This window comes from Anoplopoma fimbria, chromosome 16, assembly GCF_027596085.1.
Source record: "Anoplopoma fimbria isolate UVic2021 breed Golden Eagle Sablefish chromosome 16, Afim_UVic_2022, whole genome shotgun sequence".
Taxonomy (NCBI): domain Eukaryota; kingdom Metazoa; phylum Chordata; class Actinopteri; order Perciformes; family Anoplopomatidae; genus Anoplopoma; species Anoplopoma fimbria.
In genome coordinates, this window is record NC_072464.1 from 25,061,908 (window position 1) to 25,086,086 (window position 24,179).

At 41.9% G+C, this 24,179-nt stretch overlaps 1 protein-coding gene across 1 annotated transcript; it reads left to right on the forward strand.

Moving 5' to 3' along the window:
- Positions 1 to 947: 947 nt before the first annotated feature.
- On the forward strand, positions 948 to 22,424 carry LOC129104842 (protein FAM124A). Its single transcript, XM_054615699.1, is given in 5 exon segments — positions 948 to 1,017; positions 4,951 to 4,982; positions 15,688 to 16,445; positions 21,336 to 21,609; positions 21,612 to 22,424. Coding segments are annotated over 5 exon segments (1,584 nt in total). The 5' UTR covers positions 948 to 961; the 3' UTR covers positions 22,076 to 22,424.
- Positions 22,425 to 24,179: the final 1,755 nt, after the last annotated feature.

Below are 24,179 nucleotides of genomic sequence, written 5' to 3' on the forward strand. Positions count from 1 at the left end.
TCCTTCCTCCTCTCTCCTCTCTCCTCCTCCTCCTCCTCTCTCCTCCTCAGCCCTCCTCTCTCCTCTCTCCTCTCCTCCTCCTCCTCCTCTCTCCTCCTCCTGCAGCCCTGCAGACACAGAGCGGCTCCTCTCTCCTCCTCTCTCCTCCTCCTCCTCCTCCTCCAGTCCTCCTCCTCCTCCTCTCTCCTCCTGCAGCTCTGCAGACACAGAGCGGCTCCTCCTCTCTCCTCCTCCTCTCCTCCTCCCTCTCCCTCTCTCCTCTCCTCCTCTCCCTCCTCCTCCTCCTCCTCTCTCTCCTCCTGCAGCTCTGCAGACACAGAGCGGCTCCTTCCTCCTCTCTCCTCTCCTCTCTCCTCCTGCAGCCACAGAGCTCCTTCCTCCTCCTCCTCCTCCTCCTCCTCCTCCTCCCTCCTCAGACTCAGAGCCTCCTCCTCCTCCTCCTCTCTCTCCTCTCCCTCCTCCTCTCTCCTCCTCCTCCTCCTCCTCCTCCCTCCTCCTCCTCCTCCTTCCTCCTCTCTCCTCCTCCTCCTCTCTCCTCCTGCAGCCCACAGAGCGGCTCCTTCCTCCTCTCTCCTCCTCCTCCTCCTCCCCTCCTCTCTCCTCTCTCCTCCTCCTCCTCCTCCTCCTCCTCCTCTCTCCTCTCTCCTCTCTCCTCCTGCAGCTCTGCAGACACAGAGCGGCTCCTCTCTCCTCCTCCTCCTCCTCCTCCTCTCCTCCCTCCTCCTCCTCCTCCTCCTCTCTCCTCCTCCTCCTCCTCCTCCTCTCCTCTCCTCCTCTCTCTCTCCCTCCTCCTCCTCTCTCTCCTCCTCCTCCTCCTCCTCCGTCCTCCTCCTCCTCCTCCTCCTCCTCCTCCTCCTCCTCCTCTCCTCCTCCTCCTCCGTCTCCTCTGGGCAGCGACCCCGTGTCTTCATGCTCCGGCTGACTGAAACAATGCGTCTGAGAGCTGCTCGGAGCCGCTGAGATGCAGAAAAGCTCCGCAGAAGATGAGTGCGTGGATTCAGGAGCCGAGACTGGAGGGTGAGTGGATCCTCTCTGACATGTGGAGACATTATTATGCCTTTAAATGAGGCAGGAATGCTGTTTGAATCAGTTTGGACAACTTTTATTGGTATGGAAAACAAAGCACGCATTCTTATTCCAGGTATTTGTATTAAAACACGACTTTAGGACGTGTGTTCATGTGAAGGCGTGCAGAATATAAACCAGTAAAGGTTGAAAGTGAGGAAACAATGACACCAGAGCTTCACCCTCCAGATAAACAAGAACACGCAGCAGGGTGAGACGGGTGGATGTGTGAGGGAAAGTGACACGTCCATCATTGGAGCTCCTACATTGTGTTATTATGAGTGTATTATTATAGAGGAGTGAGATTATTATGTTAAATAAACATCTTGTTCCTTCTGTTTCAGCCTTTAGACAAAGATGTGCTCCGCTCTCTGCTGTGGTATGTCTCTGATGGATGTGGTCATGTAGTGAAGGCTGTTTCTTTGTGTTTTAGAGGCAGACGTGACCTTTAACCCCTTTAAAGACACTGACATGAGTTTGTAATAGTTAGTAGTGTTCTGCTGCAGAGCTTGAGGACGACTCTTTATGTCTGAATGAAGCTTTTAACTTGTAGAAAGTCTCTTTAGATGTTATTTAGTTTAGAACATGGAGCCGATAAATACCAGATGATAGTTTATAAGTAAAGTTTGACCAGTTTGTGTCTATTTTTGTTTCCTTACATGATTATAAACCTCCTCAAGGAGTCATATGGATTAAAGAAAAGTCTAAATGACCTAAATCTGTTATAGCATGCGATCTTAAATACATATAACACATTTATAGTGTTACTGTTGGAAATTATTACTGTGACGATTTTAAAACAAATATTTGATCCAGTTATCCTTTAAAATGTGTTAATTTGAGTTCTTAAGTAAATATATATTAACATACAGATAATGTTCAATACATTTAGTCAATATCAACCATTTCTAGTTATGAAATATTAAACGGTTATAGAAACGGTTTATTGATGTGAATGTCTGCACATTCAGGAGTTTGACTCTTTGATTGGTGCATGAAAATAAACACATAGAATGAAACGATAGAAAATGAAGATATTGAGATGAACAATAGAAGGCTGAAGAATGGACGCAGTGTTATGCCTCTAGAACAAATATTAAACAGAAGGTCGTTTATTTCCTCCGCGGTCGAGGTCAGTTTGTGATCCGACATGAGAACTTCACCTCCTTCTGTTTCATCGGCTGTGAACTGGAACCAACGACATCATGTGTTTTTATGGGAACACTTTAACGGCAGAGACCAGAGGAGAACCTCCATCAGGTCTCATCCTCCACCTCGTTAAAGAACCACCTTTAGCCGTAACTTATCAACTTATCACTATTATGCAAGGAGCTGAGGTTCTACCCAGAACCATGTGCTTCTGAGAACCATTTTTAGAATGAAGGGTTTTACAAAAGTTCTTTGTGAGAATAAGGGTTCCTTTAAGAACCTTTTTGGATGTGTGGGTTCTAGATGAAACCCATGAAATATAAAAGGCTTCTCGGAAGAACCTTCTGGGTGAATTCTAGATGAAACCCTTAGAATGTTAAATGTTTTTTGTTGGAACCCTCTCGTTGGGTTCTAGATGAAACCCTTGGAATATAAAAGGGTTCTAAGTAGAACCTTCTGGGTGAATTCTAGATGAAACCCTTGGAGTGTTAAAGGGTTTTTAAGAACCCCCTGGGCGGGTTTTAGATGAAATCCTTTGAATATGAAAGGGTAGAACCCCTCTCTGGGTTCTTGTTAGTACCCTGAGAAGGTGAAAAGGTAATGGATAGGACCTCCAGAACCATTACACCATAGGAGGGTTCTCTGTAAGTCCTCATCTGGGTGAGACCTTTCACAGATAGTTCTAGTTCTAATCCCTTCTGTTGGGTTCCCTCAGGTCACTTCCCGTTCACTGGTTGCAAAAAAACAAGATGGCGACGGCCGTTAATGCCAATTCGATGCCTCAAAACATCAGTTCACAAACCAATGAGAGACGTCCCCATGACTACGTCCACGTCTTATAAACATGCTTTGGTTCTAACGAGTCCTTCAGACCTCCGTCAGGTCTCTCTTCTGCAGTCAGACCTGCTGCCTCCTCTTGACTTTATTGGACGGAGATGAAGCGAGGTTTCCGGACTGGGAACGCCGCCGACACACTAACTGGTGGAGTCTTTCCCAACTCTCACACCCATGAGGTTCATTAAAACACGCTGACTCCTCCACCTAGAATCCTTTTTCCACAAACTCATTTCTCTCCGTCCTTTAGCTTCCAGTAGTTATGATTTATATCTGTCTTTTGTCTCTGTCCGCTCTGCAGAACCCCATCAGCTCTTCTTCTCTGGTCACCTCCTCTTCATCCCCCCTCTTAAGCCTCCCTTAGTTAGATTGATAACCTCCTGCTGCAGGAAACAGACTCTCTCCTCGGTTTCCTGTCGTCCTGCAGCTCCACACGCTTTATTAGTTTAGTCACAGTGTGTGTGTGTGTGTGTGTGTGTGTGTGTGTGTGTGTGTGTGTGTGTGTGTGTGTGTGTGTGTGTGTGTGTGTGTGTGTGTCAGCTGACTCCCGTGGGAATAATAATCTCAGGTTGTGTGGTTTCAGTGTGAGCTGAGGTTTCATGGAGGCCCTCGGTAGGAGGACATGCGTATCACAGATATTGGTGTTAATCACAGAAAACAGAGTTTGTTCTCTAATCCTCAGAGATCAGATTAACAGAACTCTAACTCTGGTTCCCTCCTTGTTCAAAGATGATTAGTAGAGGAGCAAGAACGATGGAGGATTTGGAATCAAGCAAAGAGTTGGATCATTAGCTCTGACATGCTAAGCTAAGCTAAACTAAGCTAACCGTGATGGCAGTGTGATCTAGTGTGAAGGCGTCTAAAAAGCACTCCACTCTGCGTGTCATTGAACGCCTCGTTCTGGTTCCCAGCTGGTCACATACAGACACACTGTCACTCTGTGGTTAACGTTGTGAAGTAAAACCAAACTCCTCGTTATGTTCAGAAGGAAAGGTCGTCGTTGGGTTCGTTTTTTAAACATATATTGAATAAACTCAATTATTTAATTAACTAAAGTAAAGTAATATGATTTAAGAAATCTTGAACAGAAATCAAGTAAATGTTTTTCACTATATTTTTTCTTCAATGTACTTTTTCTTATATTTCAAAAGAATAAAAGTACTGATTATTACTGAATACTTGAATGCATCTTGGCTGGTTGAGATGAAGATCATTTTAACTACTTAGTTTATTCGATGAAGATGCATCATGTTTTAGAAGATGTAGAATATTAACGTGCAAATTAACTAGTAACTAGTGATTAAAAATCCCTCTGAAATAATGGAATTAGTTCTGGAAGATATGGAGAAAATAGACCAAATACCTCGATATCGATATTACAATAATATTGTGGGGTTGACTTTTGGTGCTTTTACAAAATATTTACACAAAGAGATTTGTGATAAATAATCAATAATGTGGATATAATGACTAAGTGGGTAAAGTGTCTGATAAATACAAAACGCTACTGTAATGCACCAGGAAAAGAAAACACTTCTAAGATATTCAAAATGGACCATATCTAGTGTCATATCTCTATCTATATATATACATGTATATATAGATACAGATATAATATCAATATATTAACTGGAATGTAGTACAAGTATAAAGTAGAAATACTAGCACCTGAACATTGTACTAGAGCACAGTAGTAGTACTACAAAGAGTACTTGTCCCCGTGTTTCATCTCCCGTTTATAACTTTATGTGTAATATGAGTGATTTATCTTCACAGTGTAACATAAACTCCTGTCTCCTCTCCCTGTTTCATGTCTCCTCCTCCTCCTCCTCCTCCTCCTCCTCCTCCTCCTCCTCCTCCTCTCCTCCTCCTCCTCCTCCTCCTCCTCTTCCTCCTCTGCAGGTCTGACTACAGTCCTCTGTCCTCATCCAGCAGTAAGTAAACCAACACAAACACAAACACAAACACAGCTTTATCACAGGGAGGGTTGTGTTCAGGGATCTGGATTTAAGGAGGATTCTGTGGTTACTGTTGTCTTCTACTTCCACCTTAACAAACATTCACTAACTTTGGTTCACTACAATTTGGATTTTATTTTGGCGGGTTTCATCCTTGTTTTAATCAATAATTATATTGTACTTACCAAGTGAATATGTGAAATATGATTTATTGATTCTGTTGTTGTTGAAGTTCATTGTATTTATCATGAAGCCAAACACACATTACAGTTTCAACATGAGCTGAGTGTGTGTGTGTGTGTGTGTGTGTGTGTGTGTGTGTGTGTGTGTGTGTGTGTGTGTGTGTGTGTGTGTGTGTGTGTGTGTGTGTGTAGTTGTGTGCTCTCAGAGGTCGTGACCTCTCACCAGTCTGGTTGCCAGGTTTCTTTCACAATAGAAGGATTATATCCAATGTTAACTCATTAATCAGGAAGCTGTGTTATCCCACCAGAACCACACCCACCAACCAGGAAGTAGAGGACCACACACACACACACACACACACACACACACACACACACACACACACACACACACACACACACACACACACACACACCTCTTGTTTCCTGTATCAGATGATCTTCTGCCCACTATTGTCTTCACATAGAAAGAAAACAGAAGAAACTGACAGGAGCAAACAGCTGTGGGAGGACATTACAGAGAAGGGTGTGTGTGTGTGTGTGTGTGTGTGTGTGTGTGTGTGTGTGTGTGTGTGTGTGTGTGTGTGTGTGTGTGTGTGTGTGTGTGTGTGTGTGTGTGTGTGTGTGTGTGTTCATACAGAAAGATGCTCGTAGCCTCGTCTGCTGCCACCTCGGTAGTATATTTAGGTTCTCATGTTTATAGAGGTGGTCTCGGCCCCTGACCTTTGACCCCAGCTCAGACCGGCCGTAAGCCTCCTGCAGACAGACGGGTTTCATGTTAAACCTCCAACGAGGTGCAGAATGCAGTGAGACTGTTACTGTTCACTGCTGAGCAGCTCCTCTGGGCCGGTTCAGGGTCAAACATTTCTCTTTTGTTACTTAGAAACAACAGTTTATCCTTCATGTGAAGCTTTTGTAGCAAAGTTTAACTAAACTGCAAAAAAAACAGTTAAAAAATAGACTTTTATATAGTTTAAGTCTTTTATACAGCCAAAAAAGCAACTTTTATCTAGTAAAAATACTTTTATATAGCTAAAAAGTAAACTTTTATTTAATTATAGACTTTTATATAGTTAAAAACTTTTTTCAAATCTAAAATGTTCACTTTCAGCTGGTTAAAGTTCATTAACATAGATAGTCTCAGACAGACCGTGAGTCTGTTTCAGACACTGAACCAGTTCTGCTGAAGAATAAATAAATTAGATTTAATTAGATTAGATTGAATTTACAGTGTAGTTTTAGTCGTGTTGCAGACTGAAGCCAGTTTGGAAAATGGAACAGATGTCCAAGATTCATACTGTACCACTGGCACATAATATAATATATAATATTAATAATAAATGTTATATGTAGTCTTTATATGTAGTCTTTATATGTAGTCTTTATATGTAGTCTTTATATGTAGTCTTTATATGTAGTCTTTATATGTAGTCTTTATATGTAGTCTTTATATGTAGTCTTTATATATAGTCTTTATATATGTAGTATATGTCTTTATATATAGTCTTTATATATAGTCTTTATATGTAGTCTTTATATATAGTCTTTATATGTAGTCTTTATATATAGTCTTTATATATAGTCTTTATATGTAGTCTTTATATGTAGTCTTTATATGTAGTCTTTATATATAGTCTTTATATGTAGTCTTTATATGTAGTCTTTATATGTAGTCTTTATATGTAGTCTTTATATGTAGTCTTTATATGTAGTCTTTATATGTAGTCTTTATATTATATGTAGTCTTTATATGCTTTTAAAGCAGCAGCAGTGAGTCTTTATATTTAAGTTTAATCCGTCTTTATGTCGGGAGCAGCTGCTCTCTTTTTAAAAAGGTGAAGTGTTTTTAATTCTAGAGGCTTCGATGAGCTCAGAACACTTCACCACACAGAGTGTGCAGACGTTTATACAGAGAGGCTCACATTAATTACATACACTCACTGTTATACTCCCTCCTGCTCTCTTATTCCTCCTCCCAAGATGTATTTTGTTATTTTTATATATATATATATATATTTATTTATTGGTGTATTTATGCATGGATAGAAATGTGTCCCGTATTACTACCTCACCTCATTCGACACCCTTCACTCACTGATTACACATAAGAGTGACACAAACGCACACACACACACTTCCTTTGTAAAATGCATAGGGTCGTATGTGTGTGTGTGTGTGTCTGCACTTCTGACTCACTTTTCTACGCAATAAAAAAATATATATATTTTTTTTAAATAATGGTAAAATTGATCATTGCAATTATTTTGATAATTATTCAGATCACCATATTTAATAAAATATTTTTTCTAAATTAATATTTTTGAGGTGGGCGTTTTTTATTTTTATTCCACGATCAGCTTCAGAGCATCTTGTTGTTAAAGTGATCTGAGCTGCTTTCACCATCACAGAGAGTTTCTGCAGAAGAAGACACACTCGTCTGATAGAAAGACGACAAACAGCTCACAGGGATGTCAGCACACACACACACACACACACACACACACACACACACACACACACACACACACACACACACACACACACACACACACACACACACACACGGGGTCGTGACCTCGGCTGAAGATGCTGAAGTCAGCAGTTTGTTGACGGCTTAATTGAAGCAGCTTCATGTGCCGGTCTTGTTGTTCATGTCCATGACTTACTGAGTGTGTCTTTAATTAGTGGTGAATGCTTCCACAGTGAGATGTGTGATTGTGGTTTTGGTTCATCGGGTTCATTGTCTCTTATTGATGACCCTCATGACCTTGAACCAGACCTGTTGAAGGTCTTCGGTCTCCTCCAGTCGGTTTTAACCGATCTGATCTGGTTCCACATTTGATCTGATCTCTTTGATCCTCTGAACCTTAAAGGTCGGCGTTGTTCTCACTGTAAAGACGCCGTCACATGAGAACTGATTTAAAGTCAGCAAAAGAACCAGAACCAACAATGTGTTCCTAATCTGACTCCAGACTCTTCAGAGACTCAGAGACCAGGTTCCTCATGAAGACATGAAGATTCGAGAAGACACAGTTATTTACTTTAACAGCTGTTCACTGTGGTTTTTAGCAAACTTTACTAACCTCAACAGTTTAAGGTTTCTTTCAGTTTCTTGTTTTTCACTTCAAAATAAAAGTCCTGCTCCTCTATGGAAACAGAACAATCATGACTAGAAGTAGAGAGAACTCAGACATGTCTTTAGTGCAGAATAACACAGTTAGAATGACATAAATCATATATAAAAGAAAAAAACTCAAATTGAATTTCCTTCATAATTTATTTCACAAAAATAGGAAAACAGTAGAATCTAAATATCCAATTTTGTGGTCACAAGTTTTACCAATGTTTTACCAAAAAAGGAAGCTTTACATGTTTTACATGTATTGAACTATTTACATTTAACAGCCTCTCCTCTCTGCTCTCAGAAGAATCAATCATAATTTCATAGTTTCACTGAGGAGCTCAGAATTTAAGGTTTTTTACAGAATCTGGTTAAAACAAACAGTTTATACATTTTAAATGAGACATGTAGAATAAAATGTTTCTGATGAAATATCACAATTTTAAGCTTCGTTTTTGTTGCTTTTTCTAACGGAAGAGTTTGTCACACATGATGTGTTCAAGGACAATTGGAAAGATGAAAATCTGTGATAAAAGGTGTATTTTTGGCGACCGTTTAGATGAAACAACCCTTCCATCCCAACGGCGGGCTTTGGGGTTCAGAGGGTTGAACATTGGTAAATATATAATTAGTTGGGGACTATTTTCAGCGACGGCTTAATCCACATTTGGGGCTCTAGTGCGTACTTGGATGTGGGATTGAGTCAAACAGTGAGGCTCATTGATGAGCTTTAATGGAGATGTGTCAGGATACGTGTTAGTTGATACATTTACATTTTCATGACAAATAAAAAAAGTATAGAAGTTTGTCCTTTAAAGCGTCTGGAATGTATATTTTTACAACACCGGTGTATCAAATGACAAAGTGAGAAAGGTCGATCGATGAACCTCCAGAGAATCACCAGCTGAATCTGCAATAATATTATATGATGTAATAATGTTTCAGCACAGTGTCACGGCAGGTCGTTAAAAAGTCACAAAATGAAATCTATGTCTCGTACAGGATCATAAACCAGATTTATTTTCATGTCACTCAGCACAAAAACAAAGCCAAAGGAAGGTCAATATGGATCCTTTTATCATGGTGGACACACACATTAAACACATCCACGTGACTATGCAACTTCCAGAGCTAATGTAATATATTTAATATTCACGATTCAAGGATTTATTGTCATTATGCAACACAGAGATGCACAACTAAATTCAGTTGTAGCTCATTTTCAACACAACAAACACATGACAAACTAAACTAAAACAGTAGTTCATTCCTGCAGTGCATTTCTTTTGAATTTGCATCATAAGGAATGTAAACAGCAAAAGCAAAAACAATTCTCTGATCAGATAATATGACCGACATCTTCACATTTGACATTCAACACGAGGAAAACCAACACGGTGTTTGAAAACGCATGCTCCCAAATGTTGTTGTTAAGTTGCCTAAAGGTTCATTTTGTTGCCTAAACCTACGTGGGTCACACTTTATATATTTATATATTTTTTCTACACCAGACTTTCATTTTCTGGCCGTTAGGTTGTCCAGAAAAAGAAGTCGTGCAGAGCGACAAGACAAAAACAGACAATTTGAGTCCCTGTTCATGAAACCAATGAATCACATTTCGTGACTATTTCACAAACTGTTGTGAGACTGTGTTGAATATTTCCCTCAGGAGGTGGTGGAGACCAAAAACAGAGCTAAAAGAGAGAGAATATTCATCAGGTGACACCTAATGAATCATGTTTCTCTGTAAATGTTTGTCGGTTTTATTTTTATGATGATGATATCAGTGTTAGAAAAGCTCATTAGGCTCAACCTGAATCAGACTTAAACTTCTGTTTAACATTTAGAAATAACAAAAAGTTTCTCTGAACTTTAATAACTTTAATAAGACTTTACATTTTAATTTGTCTGCACCAGTTAAACCGACGTCTGAGTCTTTTTTCTTTTTCACCAGACGACATAAAGAGAGGCCCTCTTCTTAAAGTTCCTCCCTCCGTTGTTTTGACTTACACGGAGGGCAGCTACACACACACACACACACACACACACACACACACACACACACACACACACACACACACACACACACACACACACACACACACACACACACGCCGTCAGAGGCCTTGGTTGAGTTTTCTCTGCTAATCGTTCTCATATGTGCAGCAGGCGTGTTGTTTTATCTCACGTCATCGTCGGCTGCCAGCGAAGGTAAAACTCTGAGAACGAGACGAGACACGCCTCTCTGTGAACGGGAACATTGATTTGGTGTGTGTGTGTGTGTGTGTGTGTGTGTGTGTGTGTGTGTGTGTGTGTGTGTGTGTGTGTGTATGTGTATGTGTGTGTGTGTGTGTGTGTGTGTGTGTGTGTGTGTGTATGTGTCGAGTCAGAACATCAGCTCCAGCTTGAGGACTGGAGTGGATTAAGAGCTTAGAGACGCACTCCTCCAGAGCTTTACCCACAATCCCCTTCAGTCCTCGTCAGGACTGAACCTCTAATGGATTCTTCTCATTAAACCTCCTCGATGGACGAAGCGGCATCAGACCGAACCTACGAGGAGGAACCTTTGTGTCTGTTGTATTTGTGCAGGATGGAAAAAAGAATGCACCGTAGTTCGTAAAAATCAGCTCGTATTTTATCCACTAAACATGGAGTGGAGGCTGTTGGTTCCTCATGTGAACTAGAGGTTGATGTATTTGTCTTCAGTTGTTATTTTAACATAAACAACCATTTTTTCATAAACCTAACTAAGTATTTTTCATATAGTAAGTAACATATCTTCATTCAACGGTTCATTTGATATCTCACGAAAAGTTACATCTCATTTTCGTGTGTTTTTCTACTAAAGTCCATCAACACGTGTCAAATCCTGCTCGTTACATGAACTCAGACTTTTCAAAGTAAACTTTTGTCTTCACAGGAAACTACTTAGTTAGGTTAGAAAGATTGTGGTTTGGTAGTTTAGTACGAAAATGTTAGGTGACAGATAAATCAACATTGACTTGTTATTTCAAAGGATCAGTGTGTGTTGGACTCATGCACCTCCTCTCCAGCCAGAGAGTTCCCTGTTCATAATAACATGGATAACATTTTAAATAATATCGTGGGTTATCAACAAAGTGCTACTATTCAATTCAATTCAATTCAGTTTATTTTGTATAGCCCAGAATCACAAATTACAAATTTGCCTCAGAGGGCTTTACAATCTGTACACATGAGACATCCTCTGTCCTTAGACCCTCACATCCTCTGTCCTTACACCCTCACATCCTCTGTCCTTACACCCTCACATCCTCTGTCCTTACACCCTCACATCCTCTGTCCTTACACCCTCACATCCTCTGTCCTTACACCCTCACATCCTCTGTCCTTACACCCTCACATCCTCTGTCCTTACACCCTCACATCCTCTGTCCTTACACCCTCCATCCTCTGTCATCCTCTGTCCTTACCCCTCACATCCTCTGTCCTTACACCCTCACATCCTCTGTCCTTACACCCACATCCTCTGTCCTTACATCCATCCTCTGTCCTTACACCCTCCATCCTCTGTCCTTAGACCCTCACATCCTCCTCTCTGTCCTTACACCCTCACCTCCTCCTGTCCTTACACCCTCACATCCTCTGTCCTTACACCCTCACATCCTCTGTCCTTACACCCTCACATCCTCTGTCCTTACACCCTCACATCCTCTGTCCTTCCCTCCTCTGTCCTTCCCTACTATGACCACATAAAGCTTAGGTATTGACGTTTTATCTTCCTCTGCAGAAACTCTCCAGCAACGTCTGCTTCCGATTCGTTTGTCACTCTTGTTAGTCGCAAAGTAAAAGTAACTCAGGACATGAAGATGTTTTTCACGTCTGTTATAACGTTTGTCAGCTTGAACTAAACTGACTTGTGTAGCTGGTTTAGTTAAACGTGTTCCGTTACATGTTGGCGTTCTTGGAGGTCGTGTAGGATGTTAGACGTAGTCGCTCCACGTGTTCCACACTGTGGTTAGATGTCAGATACTAAACACTGATTCTAATGCGATCAGACAGAAATAAACAGTGTGAACCTCAGAGTGCCTGTGGCCTCGATCCTGAATCAATCTGCTTTAATCCTAAAGTCATCTCACTGAAACACTCACAAGAACTTTAGATCTTTTATCATCTCCTACCAGACAATTGGAAATGAACTGACTACATTTACATGCATTAAATATTCATTATTTGCCTTTATATATTACTAATGAAAGTAAATATTCCACTAATATTCCCTTTTGCATGCAGCCGTTCATATTCAGATTAACATAAAGCGACCTCATCATCATCTTCATCATCCTTATCATCAGTGAATCCCACGTCAACATCGTTCTCTCTTCTGTGTTTGTCGGGTCGATGTCCTAACACGTCGTTTATCACGTCTAGATGTGTAAAAGTGGAACATCAGGAGATAAACTGTGTTTTTATCAAAGAGTTCCAGAGGTGGAGGACTTGTTGGACCGTATATATATATATATATATATATAACATGATCAATTCAGAATAATTTAGAATATCCAACCTGAATATGTTTCATGTTTGGATGAACCAGATTAAATTAAGATTATTGTCATATTCTAAATAATAGTGTAATATTAATGTGTCTGTAAATGTATTCAGTGTTTAAGAGGAGTTAAGAGGTCAGAGTGTTTCTGTGTGACGGAGGTGCTGTGAGATCTCCTCATCCTTCTGTTTGCTCTCTGAGGCAGCTCCATGTCAGAGAGACACACACTGATTCTAATGGGATCAGTGTGTGTGTGTGTGTGTGTGTGTGTGTGTGTGTGTGTGTGTGTGTGTGTGTGTGTGTGTGTGTGTGTGTGTGTGTGTGTGTGTGTGTGTGTGTGTGTGTGTTCTTGATCCTGCTGTATTAATCCCTTCAGCCACACAAGGACACTTAGTGTTCATTGTTTAGGGTTGTTAATTGCATTTAAATTGATTGTGTATCTGATATTTAATCACCTTATTGAATCTATTTAGGTTTAGTTTGTAACAATTTAAAGTAACTGAAGTTGTAAGTCATATCTTACTCATTTCCCGTTGTTCTTGCAGAAAGCATCCTGATCTTCCATATAGTGATTAATTATCTATTATTGCTCTGTTTGTTGAGGAAGAGGGATTCCTCCTCCTTTCTTCTCTGAATCGAGGTTATAAATGAGGTGCTAGTTGTTTTAATTGATGGTTAAATTCCATCAATAAATAAAAACACTGTAGATTCTTAAAGGTCTGCAGCCTGGAAATACTAACATTCTGATTTTCTTTAAAAACAGTCCAGAAATATAAACTTGGGGTCTTTAAACATGAACTTAGTTTTGCTGCCATCAGTCCAACATGTTCATCTTGTTGGTCTGTAGATGGAGATACATTAAATCTGTTAACATATGTGAAACTGATGGATCCTATTAGTTTTCTCTGGATGGATACGATGAATCGCTGACTAGTGATTCCACATATCTAGATTTGACAAAGCAATCAAAGTCCATCGCAAAGCAGCAACGATGAAACTCAGATCACAGTCTAACTATGCACATTGATCAAATATGAATCAATATTCTGTTATTGCTTTGCTCATTTCTCACCTAAAACATTTTCAGAAACATATTTTTGTAACTTTTAGCTGTAAAATGAGAACGTTTGTTTAAAACCGGCCCGTTTTATGTTTCACCAGTTAACCTGCAATAACTCGTCCGTTTCTAATGAAGCTATGTGAAAGGGTGAAGCATGGACCAATGAAGAACCCACTTTATTATGGATTTCATCATTTTATTTTTGGAGATAATTCTTCACTTGGTGGAGCGTCCTGCTAGTCTCAGCTTGTTTCCATTCCTTACCCTCCTGTAAACCAAATTTAACAATGAAACTTCATGTAGAAACATTCTAGTGATTTATTTTACACCCAAAAATAAATATTATGTATAAAAAACTAAGAAATTTGCGCTGAACCTGAAATATCTCATCTATTTGAAGCGTGAAGCGTCCCGTGTGTCTCTCTGGACTCTAACGACCACCAACGTTTCCTCGTAACCTGATCTCAACATTTACGTCACCTCTCTGGTCAACTAGAACCTGTTCATTCTGCTAAAGGCCAGCGGGACTCATGAGACCGAACCCGTCTCTGTTTCACAGAGCGACTCTGGCTTCAGCCGAACGCTGGTCTGTGGAACAAGAACACTGTTTGTTTCCCCAAACGGCCTCAAAGCTCCAACGAAATGGGACGTGTCCCCCGAGAGCGTCAGATAAAGGCCGTGAGATGAGGAGATACGCTGAGAGTCCGAACACGCAGGAATAAAAAACACTAAATATGAGCGTAGTTTCAGAAGAGGCGTTCAGGGGTTCACGGGGAGGCTGCACCTGAATGCATCGCTCCCGCTGCGGTCTGGAACATTCCTCTGGGCTTCAGTAATGACCTCCTAATGGCACTAATGAGCCTCCGCAGAGGAGCTGCTCCACATGGGTCTGCAGGAGGGGGGGGGGGGGTAAACACGGGAGTGAAGCCTGGTCTTTACCCGCTGAGGTGGAAATGACGTCATCATGTTTGTGCACGACGGGGTCTGCAAGTGGTCGCAGCGTTTGGTTTGCACATCTGAATTTTTGTATTTTGATGATCAGAGCTTTTGTCAGAAATAGTTGATGATAAAAACACTTTAACATTTTACAAAGAAGGTCAATTCATTTTTAGAAGCTTAAAAGCTTAAAAATCTACATTTGAGTAAATATTTAGCAGCCAAACTAAATAGTTTACAGGATATTCAACCTTAGTTTCTTTATAATACATTCATTACTTGACTTCTTGCCTTACAGGCCTTGTATGAAGGTAATAAAGTAGTTTATGAATATGAGATATGAGTTTACAGATAATAACAACCCCTCCTCTTCATTATGGGGTCTGGTTTATGGTGTTTTGACGGTTACACTTGTTGTCTTCTTGATTCTTCACAGTTCATTTTGTTTGTACGCTCTCTGGTGTTTCTAGAGAATAATGCAACAAACAGCTCGTTGAGTATAAACGCCTCAGTGCATGCTGGGAGCTCGCACTACCCTGCCAAGTCAGAGTATAAACAAAGCCTTAGATGTGGAGAGAAGTGGAGAAGGAGGAAAGGAAATTGAACAAAGATGTAAACAAAGAAAAGAAACCCAAAGATTATTCTGTTCATTGTGGATTAACTTTGATCACAATATTATTTTAATACTCGTCCATACTTCAGGAGACATGCACATATGAAGAAGAAAGGAATCATTTTAAAAACATTGAAACATGAAATGCTGAAGAACATTGTGTTTCTTTCTCTGAACCAGCTGATTATACTTTCATCTCTTTGTCTCCATCGTCTCGTCTTGATGTTTGTTGTTTGTGGAGGTGAGTTATCGATGGGCGAGCTCCAGGACCCGTTCCTCGTCTGCGTCCACCTCATCGCTGACCCCGGTCAGGGGAAGTCTCTGCAGCGTGCTGCCGATGGCGTTCTGTCGTGGGTCCATCCTGAGCTGCAGCTCTTCCGGGTCTCAGAGCGGGCCTCCGTCTCCCGGCCCAAACGCCATCAGAACGGCGGCCCGGTCGGCGGCGGCCAGCCGGCCCTGGCGGTCATCGTCTTCCTCCAGGAGGCGCACGGCGGCGAGGAGCAGATCCTGATGCTGCACCGCACTCTGCAGCGGCCGCCGTGGCGCTACCACCACACCGAGAAGGTCAGCAATGGCCGCCGGATGTTGCCGCTGTCGCCCTGCAGCCAGGACTTCTTCACGCTGTCCGCCGGCACGCCGCTGTGGGCCGTGCGTCAGGTCCACTACGGGAAGGAGATCGTGCGCTTCACCGTTTACTGCCGACACGAGAACTACGTGGACATGGTGCGGCTCTACAGGCTGCTGCTGCAGCGCAGGCCGGCGCAGAAGAAGGAGGACTTCTGCTTCTTCGTGGTTTACTCCAACCCGGAGATGGAGATCCAGTTGTCCTTCAAGAGGCTCCTGCGAGGTCAGAGTCCCGCGGTGATGGAGTCGGCCGTGATGGAGGTGAGGGTCCGAGATGTCGGGACGCTGGTGCCGCTGCTGCCTCACACCTGCAGCCCGATCAGCGAGGTCCGCTGGCAGACGGAGGACTACGACGGAAACAAGATCCTGCTGCAGGTGAGAGCGCCCTCTGGTGGTCCTACAGGAGAGGAGCATTGTATCGCGGTGTTTTGGTGACAATATTGTATCCTTACACGAACACAAAGTATCAATCCTCTCCATACAAACTGTTCATTCGGAATCAGGGTTTCACGACTATAAGATTTCTTTACGATATTTCTGGAGTTGTGTTTCCTGCATTGAGTCACGTTGTTTGTCTGTCGGGTTGTTTCGTGTCGTTCGTCTCACCTGAAGTGTTGCTGGAAACATTTCAGAAGAAGACAACACCTTAAATCAGCAGTTAAGGAGCATTTAGGATATAAAAAATGATTAATCACACAGTTTAACTATGAAAGTTTTAGAAATGGACTGAAGTGAGATGAACCGAGTAAAAACTTTATCTTATTAGAAAAAAACGATGAAAAACTGTATATTTTGCAAATTAATATAGGAAATAAATCGATGATAAAAAATGACAAACAAACAAATTAAAAGTACGTTAAGTCTGTTATTAAATTAACAATACAAACAATGCAAACAATGCCCACCAACACACCGAGGCAGCCATCGATTTCATTACATTTGATAGAAAGTTATCCCATGAACCAACCAACAATGATTTTAATTGCCTTTTCTAAAGCAATTCATCCTGAAACATAAAGATAAAAGTCAAGTTGTTTTTTTCTCAGTTTCTCTGAATCAAGACAAATCTGTCAGTATTTTATCTTCAGCTTTCTCCGTCAGAAACAGAAAGTTAGAGGACAAAAGAAAGAAAAGACTGAAAGCAGGACGGTTTAATGCACCGTCTACAATCTGTTTCTATAAGAGCGTACAAGGAAAAAGAAAAAGTCACATAGTCTCAATGCAGAACAAGAAAAGCAGAAAGCACACGTATCCATCATCATCATCTTCATCATCATCATCATCATCATCATCCAGACTGTAAAAAGGTCACATGAACACATTTAACTGGTTCTCAATGATCGCACACACACACACACACACACACACACACACACACACACACACACACACACACACACACAGCATGGTACTGGTTTGGTATCACTTTCAGAGGGTTGTGTGTCGAGGCAGATAAGTAGTTCTGAGAGTTGAAGCCGATTAAGCAGCAGTCCATTACTGGGATTGGAACCGAGGGAAACAATAAGCTAACCTGCTGTAAACAAAGGAGCATATGCATGAAGCTAAGCTGCCAGCTGGCCTGAAGTCAGAGCTCCTCTGCACCGACACACCCTGAACGCACCACAGCGTGTCCGTGAGGCAAAGAAGGGGTCAACAGGAAGACCAGAGGTCACATCAGGGTCTGAAAAACAGGTTAAATATGAAGGAAGCAGCTGTTAGCTTAGCTTAGCACAAAGACTGGAAACAGTGTGAAACAGACGGAAATGAAAGTGAGAAATGAACATGAAGCTACAGTCAGCAGCCGTTAGCGTTACAGCTTCCAAGTTTCATATTCAGTAAACTATCCCACCTTTTATGACAAGTAAATCTTCACACTTCACAGGCTACAACGAGGGAATGCGTGTTGTTTTCTGCTTGAAATGTTCAGAAGTTATCAAAGCTTTAGTTTCATCTTTTGATAGAAACATTCTCTGGAAAACCAGCAAACTGCTCAGCAGATTAAACCTCCGCTTTAGATCAGTAATCTTCTTCAGCAGTGAGTAGTTGAGGATTACTGTGTTTCATCCTCACGAGGTCAGATCTGACCGAGCCGGCTCATCCCAAACATGAGAGCAAAGGGTCTGACCATCGCCACGTCAACAGCCTCATTACCCAGAACCCCCTGCTGCGGCTGCTCGCCAGCATCGCACCGTCGTTGTCCTCATGGAGAACTGGACGTGTCCTGTTAGCAGACAAGCTTCCACCAAAGAGACACACACACTCACACACACACACACACACACACACACACACACACACACACACACACACACACACACACAGAGATTCAGTAAACACACACACACACACACACACACACACACACACACACACACAGAGATTCAGTAAACACACACACACACACACACACACACACACACACATACACACAGAGATTCAGTAAACACACACACACACACACACACACACACACACACACACACACACACACAGACACAGACACAGACACACACACACACACACACACACACTTTCTGACACACACACACACACACACACACACACACAGTGTCATTACATTTTAAATCACACACAAACAGCAGACAGACACATTCTGCCAGAGTCTGGGACACAGAACAGAAACAGTATGCAGACGGACAGAACAGAGACATGTCTCGGACAGAGACAGAGGACAGAGGATAAACAGAGGACAAACAGAGACATAGGACGGAGACAGAGGACAGAGACAGAGGACAGAGGATAAACAGAGACAGAGGGTGTTATTAAGGAAACACAGGCTTTGTTCTCGTCTCAAACAAACCCTACGACTACGTTTCCATCCACTAAACATTCCAGTTTCTACTCTGAAGAGACTTCTACTAATCTGTTCAGGACAGAAGGACAGAAGGACGGCGACGCCCTTTAAATAAATTTAATTTCCCTCCTTTTTCCAGCCGCGGTCACGTTCCTCCTGTGGTCAACCCTCACTGTGTTCTTTAAACTTCACTTTTTACAGCTTAGAACCCGAACAGAGTTCCACACAAACAACTTTTATAACACAATGATAAGTAACCAAACAAAAGACGTTTGAAGATTTATTTTTAGCAACCAGTGAACAGGAAGTGACCATATTTGGACTGAGGAGGAGTGACGTAGAGACGCCATATACGTCTCTGGTGTGGACCTGTCAATCAGTGTGTAGCCCCGCCCTAAAGCATCCCCTGCTTTATGGTCTGTTTGACTCTAAATGGAGCATCATTTACTAAATGAACATCATGCTGTATTGAAGAAGACTTGAAACTAGAGATTGAGACCATAAACTCATGTTTACAATGTTTACTGAGGGAATAAATCAAGAGAGAAGTAGAGTCATTTTCTCATAGACTTCTATACAACCAGAGGAGTCGCCCCCTGGTGGACAGGAGAGAGAATGCAGCTTTAACACAGGAAGCTCTGACTTCACTTTAAAGAACTGGAGGTTGTCGTCTGGTATTAACAGAACTCTCTGATGAGATAAACCTCTTAACACTTTGTCTTAAAAATATAAAATGAAACATTTCACTTTCTCACACTCATGAGAAAGCTCATCATAACAGGAAGCAAAACTATCAGCAGATAATCAGAGATGATTGTTGGCCAACGGGACAAACAGGAGCTACCTGCTAAACGAGCTTCATGCTTAACGAGCTTCATGCTTAACGAGCTACATGCTAAACGAGCTTCATGCTTAACGAGCTACATGCTAAACAAGCTTCATGCTAAACGAGCTTCATGCTAAACAAGCTTCATGCTTAACGAGCTACATGCTAAACGAGCTTCATGCTAAACGAGCTTCATGCTTAACGAGCTCTCTAGTCAGAACTTTTTATGCTCTTTTTTGTGATAGTAGAATAGTAAGTTTTATATTTTTTCTGTTTACATTCGTCCTTAAATTCCGGATAATGAATCTGAAGTTACATTTACTGTATAAGTGTTTCATTTCAGCCCATCATGATAGAGAGAATGTTCCTAAATGTCAGAAATACAGACGTTTCCTGCTCCGTCTCTAGTCCGTCTTGAGGTAAAACCCAGTTCATCTCTGGTTCTTTATGATATTTAATGTTTTTGAACATGAACATCTGGAAACTTACTGCTGTTTGGTTTTGAACCGCGGTATGACGGAGCAGAGAACAGAAACATGGAGAACCTATCAGGACCAGAGACCAGAGGGGGGGGGTCTCCTCCAGACCTGAAGAGGTTTCTGTGTCTGGAGGTGTGACCCACATGATGAGTCCTCCAGCTGCTGAGAACAGAGACCTGGAGGGGTTTTATAAACCCTCGTACCTCTTCATCCTTCACTTTACTGCCTGAACGTCACGTGAAGAGCGTGAGAAGTCCTTGAACGTGATATTTATAGGCAGGAATGGAATATAATATCCATAACTCTGTTTTATCACCTGAAACTAAGAATAGTTGAGTTTCATTTAGTTTAGAAAAATAACTTTATATTTAAATAGGGAGCAGGACAACTTTCACAGAGTCCGCCATGTTTCTACGGCAGCCCAGAACGGACAAACTTAATCTGTAAACGGATTTCTAAAGGAATTTGATGAAATGTTCTTGTAAACAGAACGACAGTAAGACAGGAGGAGAGACTCATACTGACTCTGTGTTCTTTATTGATTATTTTTATTTATAAATTTCGCTCGTTTATTTCATTGACATTATACATTTGGTTCCAGTGATATATTAATGACTTTATGAAGTGACTTTGCTTTAGTAAACATTACTGTTGCTGCTCTAGAAACAATATCTCGTTATATATTAATTATAAATCATTTCTAATCCTGTTTATTTGTTTATAAAATTCTATTTATGTTCTTAAAAGCAATAATTTATTCATGAAGAACCGAGTATTGATAAGAGTTGCTCCTTGTAGTAATAATATCATAAAGATATCTGTCTGCACCTGAAGGCCACCGTAGTTCATCAACACTCTGAGACGTGTTGATGAACTACCAAACCTCACCACTAGATGTCACTAACCTCACACACTGTTCCTTTAAGAAGCTGCTGTGCTCTCTCACATCTACAAACACAAATCAAATGATTTCAAAGGTCAAAGTTCAAACTAAATGTCTTGAGATATCTTTGCAGTGTAATTTATTATTAATTATGTGTGTTTTTTTATGTTAAATCATAAATAAGATATTGTCTCTTTTGCATCTTAGTTCCAGTGAAGCTTCTGGTTTGTTTCCTGATTCTTTGTCTCTCCGTCCCGTTCAGGTCCGAGGGTCTCTCTTCAGACCGGATCCCGTCTTCGTATCGTCCTCCGTCTCCGAGTCCGTCTCGGCTCCGTCCACCTTCCTCCGCAGCGCCGCCTCCTACAGGAACCGCCGACACCACCAGCACCACCACCGGTCCACGACCCGACCCAGAGCCCAGCACCCTGAGGCCTGCGAGGACCAGCAGGACCAGCAGGACCAGTGGACCACCTGGAGGCCTCAGTGGGGCTCGCCCAGCTCCTCCCGCTCCGCCTGCTCCTCCCCGGCCTCTCCCCCTCCCCCCATCACCGGAGCTCCTCCCTCCACCGGAGCTCCTCCCTCGTCCCGCCCTTCCGTCTGAACCTGGACGCTCTGATCGGGGCGGAGGAGACGGACGTGGACACGGGGGACAAAGTGAGTCCTCTGGGCAGCGTGGACCTCAGCGTGGTGTCGGCCTACGTCAGGTCCAGCCTGCCGCAGACTTCACGCCCGTTATCGGCGCCGCCCGAGGACATCGGTCCGTCTCTGGAGGTCGCTGACAGAGCCGCCACGCTGGGCCGCATCCCAAACAGCTCTGCCTGCACCTTGTTCGGGTCGTGTTTCCTCGGCGGTGTGAGTGCTGCTCCGTCTCTTAGCGACGGCTCCGTGAACCAATCAGACAGCTGCAGCGTCATCAGTGCTCCGGTGGAGGAGGAGGAGCAGGAGGAGGAGGAGGAGCAGGAGGAGGAGCAGGAGCAGGAGGAGGAGGAGTTCTACATCTGAGGTGTCGTTGAGGACTCACTCTGCTTCCTTCACATCTTTCCTTGGTGAACGTTGTTTTTGTTTCCTGTAGGTTAAATGTGGATGTTAAGGACCAATCAGATCACAGAGACACTAATCAATAAACGGTTCCTTCATCATGTCTGCTTTTAGGAGACGTTCACACCTTGATTCTCCATTTTATGCATTCTAAAGTGTTGATTGAACTGTTCTGAATTGTATGAGAATATAATAAACTTTATTGATACAGAGAACAGTTAATGAGAAGCAGCTTAAAGGTGCTGTGTTTAATGTGTCTCTACTAAAATACAATACAATCTGAATTCACATTCATCAGTTTGGAATAAAAAAAAACAACAACAGCAAACATTCAATCTGAGAGGTGATCGAGATGAATCTGTTATTTTACAATCTGTAGTTTAGGAGGAAAACAGGAACACAAACCACCCAGATAGAAGTTAAAGGTTTATTTAAAGCTTCTCTACATCTATAAAACACATGTGAGTCACTTCATTTATTATATTTCTAAAAATACAACCGGTTAAACAAACTAATAATAATTTCATTCAAATGAATAATTGCTGATAAATGAAAAAAATCAGAAATACATAACATGTTGATGATAACATTAAAAAACAAGATGAGTTTTAAAAGTGCCACTAAATAAACCTCCAGGTCAACGGAGGAACAGGATTCAACATATTTAAATAATAATAAAAACAAATACAACAGCAGGCCTGTCTTCATGATGTTTACATTATGGACATGTTCTTGTAATAAAGTTTTTATTCAGACTGTGAGGTCTTTGAACGCAGCACGGTGCTGCCCTCTGGTGGTGACCTTTGATCTGAACACATTTAAAAAACAAACCTTCCTCTCATTGAAGGTCTGAATAAAGATGTTAAACTCAGGATGACGTCACTGAGTCTCTCCTCACAGCTGAAGGTCTGAGGAGGGAAACCCCGACAGGTTGTCATGGCGACGCCTCCTCCTCCTGCAGAGGTGATGTCATCGCCGACCAATCAGCACAGAGAGGGTTTCCACATGAGGAGGAAGTCTGGAGAACAGATCAGATCAACATCCAGAGACAAAGTTCTACGTGTTCTCTAGAACAGAGACAAAGTTCTACGTGTTCTCTGAGACAAAGTTCTACGTGTTCTCTGAGACAAAGTTCTGCGTGTTCTCTAGAACAGAGACAAAGTTCTGCGTGTTCTCTACAACAGAGACAAAGTGTTTCTCTCTCTACAACAGAGACAGAACAGAGACAAAGTTCTAGTGTTCTCTGAGACAAAGTTCTGCGTGTTCTCTACAACAGAGACAAAGTTCTACGTGTTCTCTAGAACAGAGACAAAGTTCTACGTGTTCTCTACAACAGAGACAAAGTTCTGCGTGTTCTCTACAACAGAGACAAAGTTCTACGTGTTCTCTACAACAGAGACAACAGAGACAAAGTTCTGAGACGTGTTCTCTACAACAGAGACAAAGAGAACAGAGACAAAGTTCTACGTGTTCTCTAGAACAGAGACAAAGTTCTGCGTGTTCTCTACAACAGAGACAAAGTTCTGCGTGTTCTCTACAACAGAGACAAAGTTCTACGTGTTCTCTACAACAGAGACAAAGTTCTACGTGTTCTCTAGAACAGAGACAAAGTTCTGCGTGTTCTCTAGAACAGAGACAAAGTTCTACGTGTTCTCTACAACAGAGACAAAGTTCTGTGTGTTCTCTACAACAGAGACAAAGTTCTACGTGTTCTCTAGAACAGAGACAAAGTTCTGCGTGTTCTCTAGAACAGAGACAAAGTTCTGCGTGTTCTCTAGAACAGAGACAAAGTTCTGCGTGTTCTCTAGAACTTCTTCTTTTTAACAGAATGAACCAAAACACTGGTAACGAGGAAGATCTTGAAGAAAAGACGTTCTTTATATGTTAAACCGTCATTTATTCAGAGAGTCGACATGTCATTCAGTCTAAGAACCAGAGGAACTCGTTCTGCAGCTTCAGAGGATACGGAGAAAAAGATCTGGGGCTAAAGAAGTGCACAGTACTTCAAAAATACAGGTTATTAGAGGTCATTCATATTTAAAATATGTACTAAGGGAGGTTTCCTAAC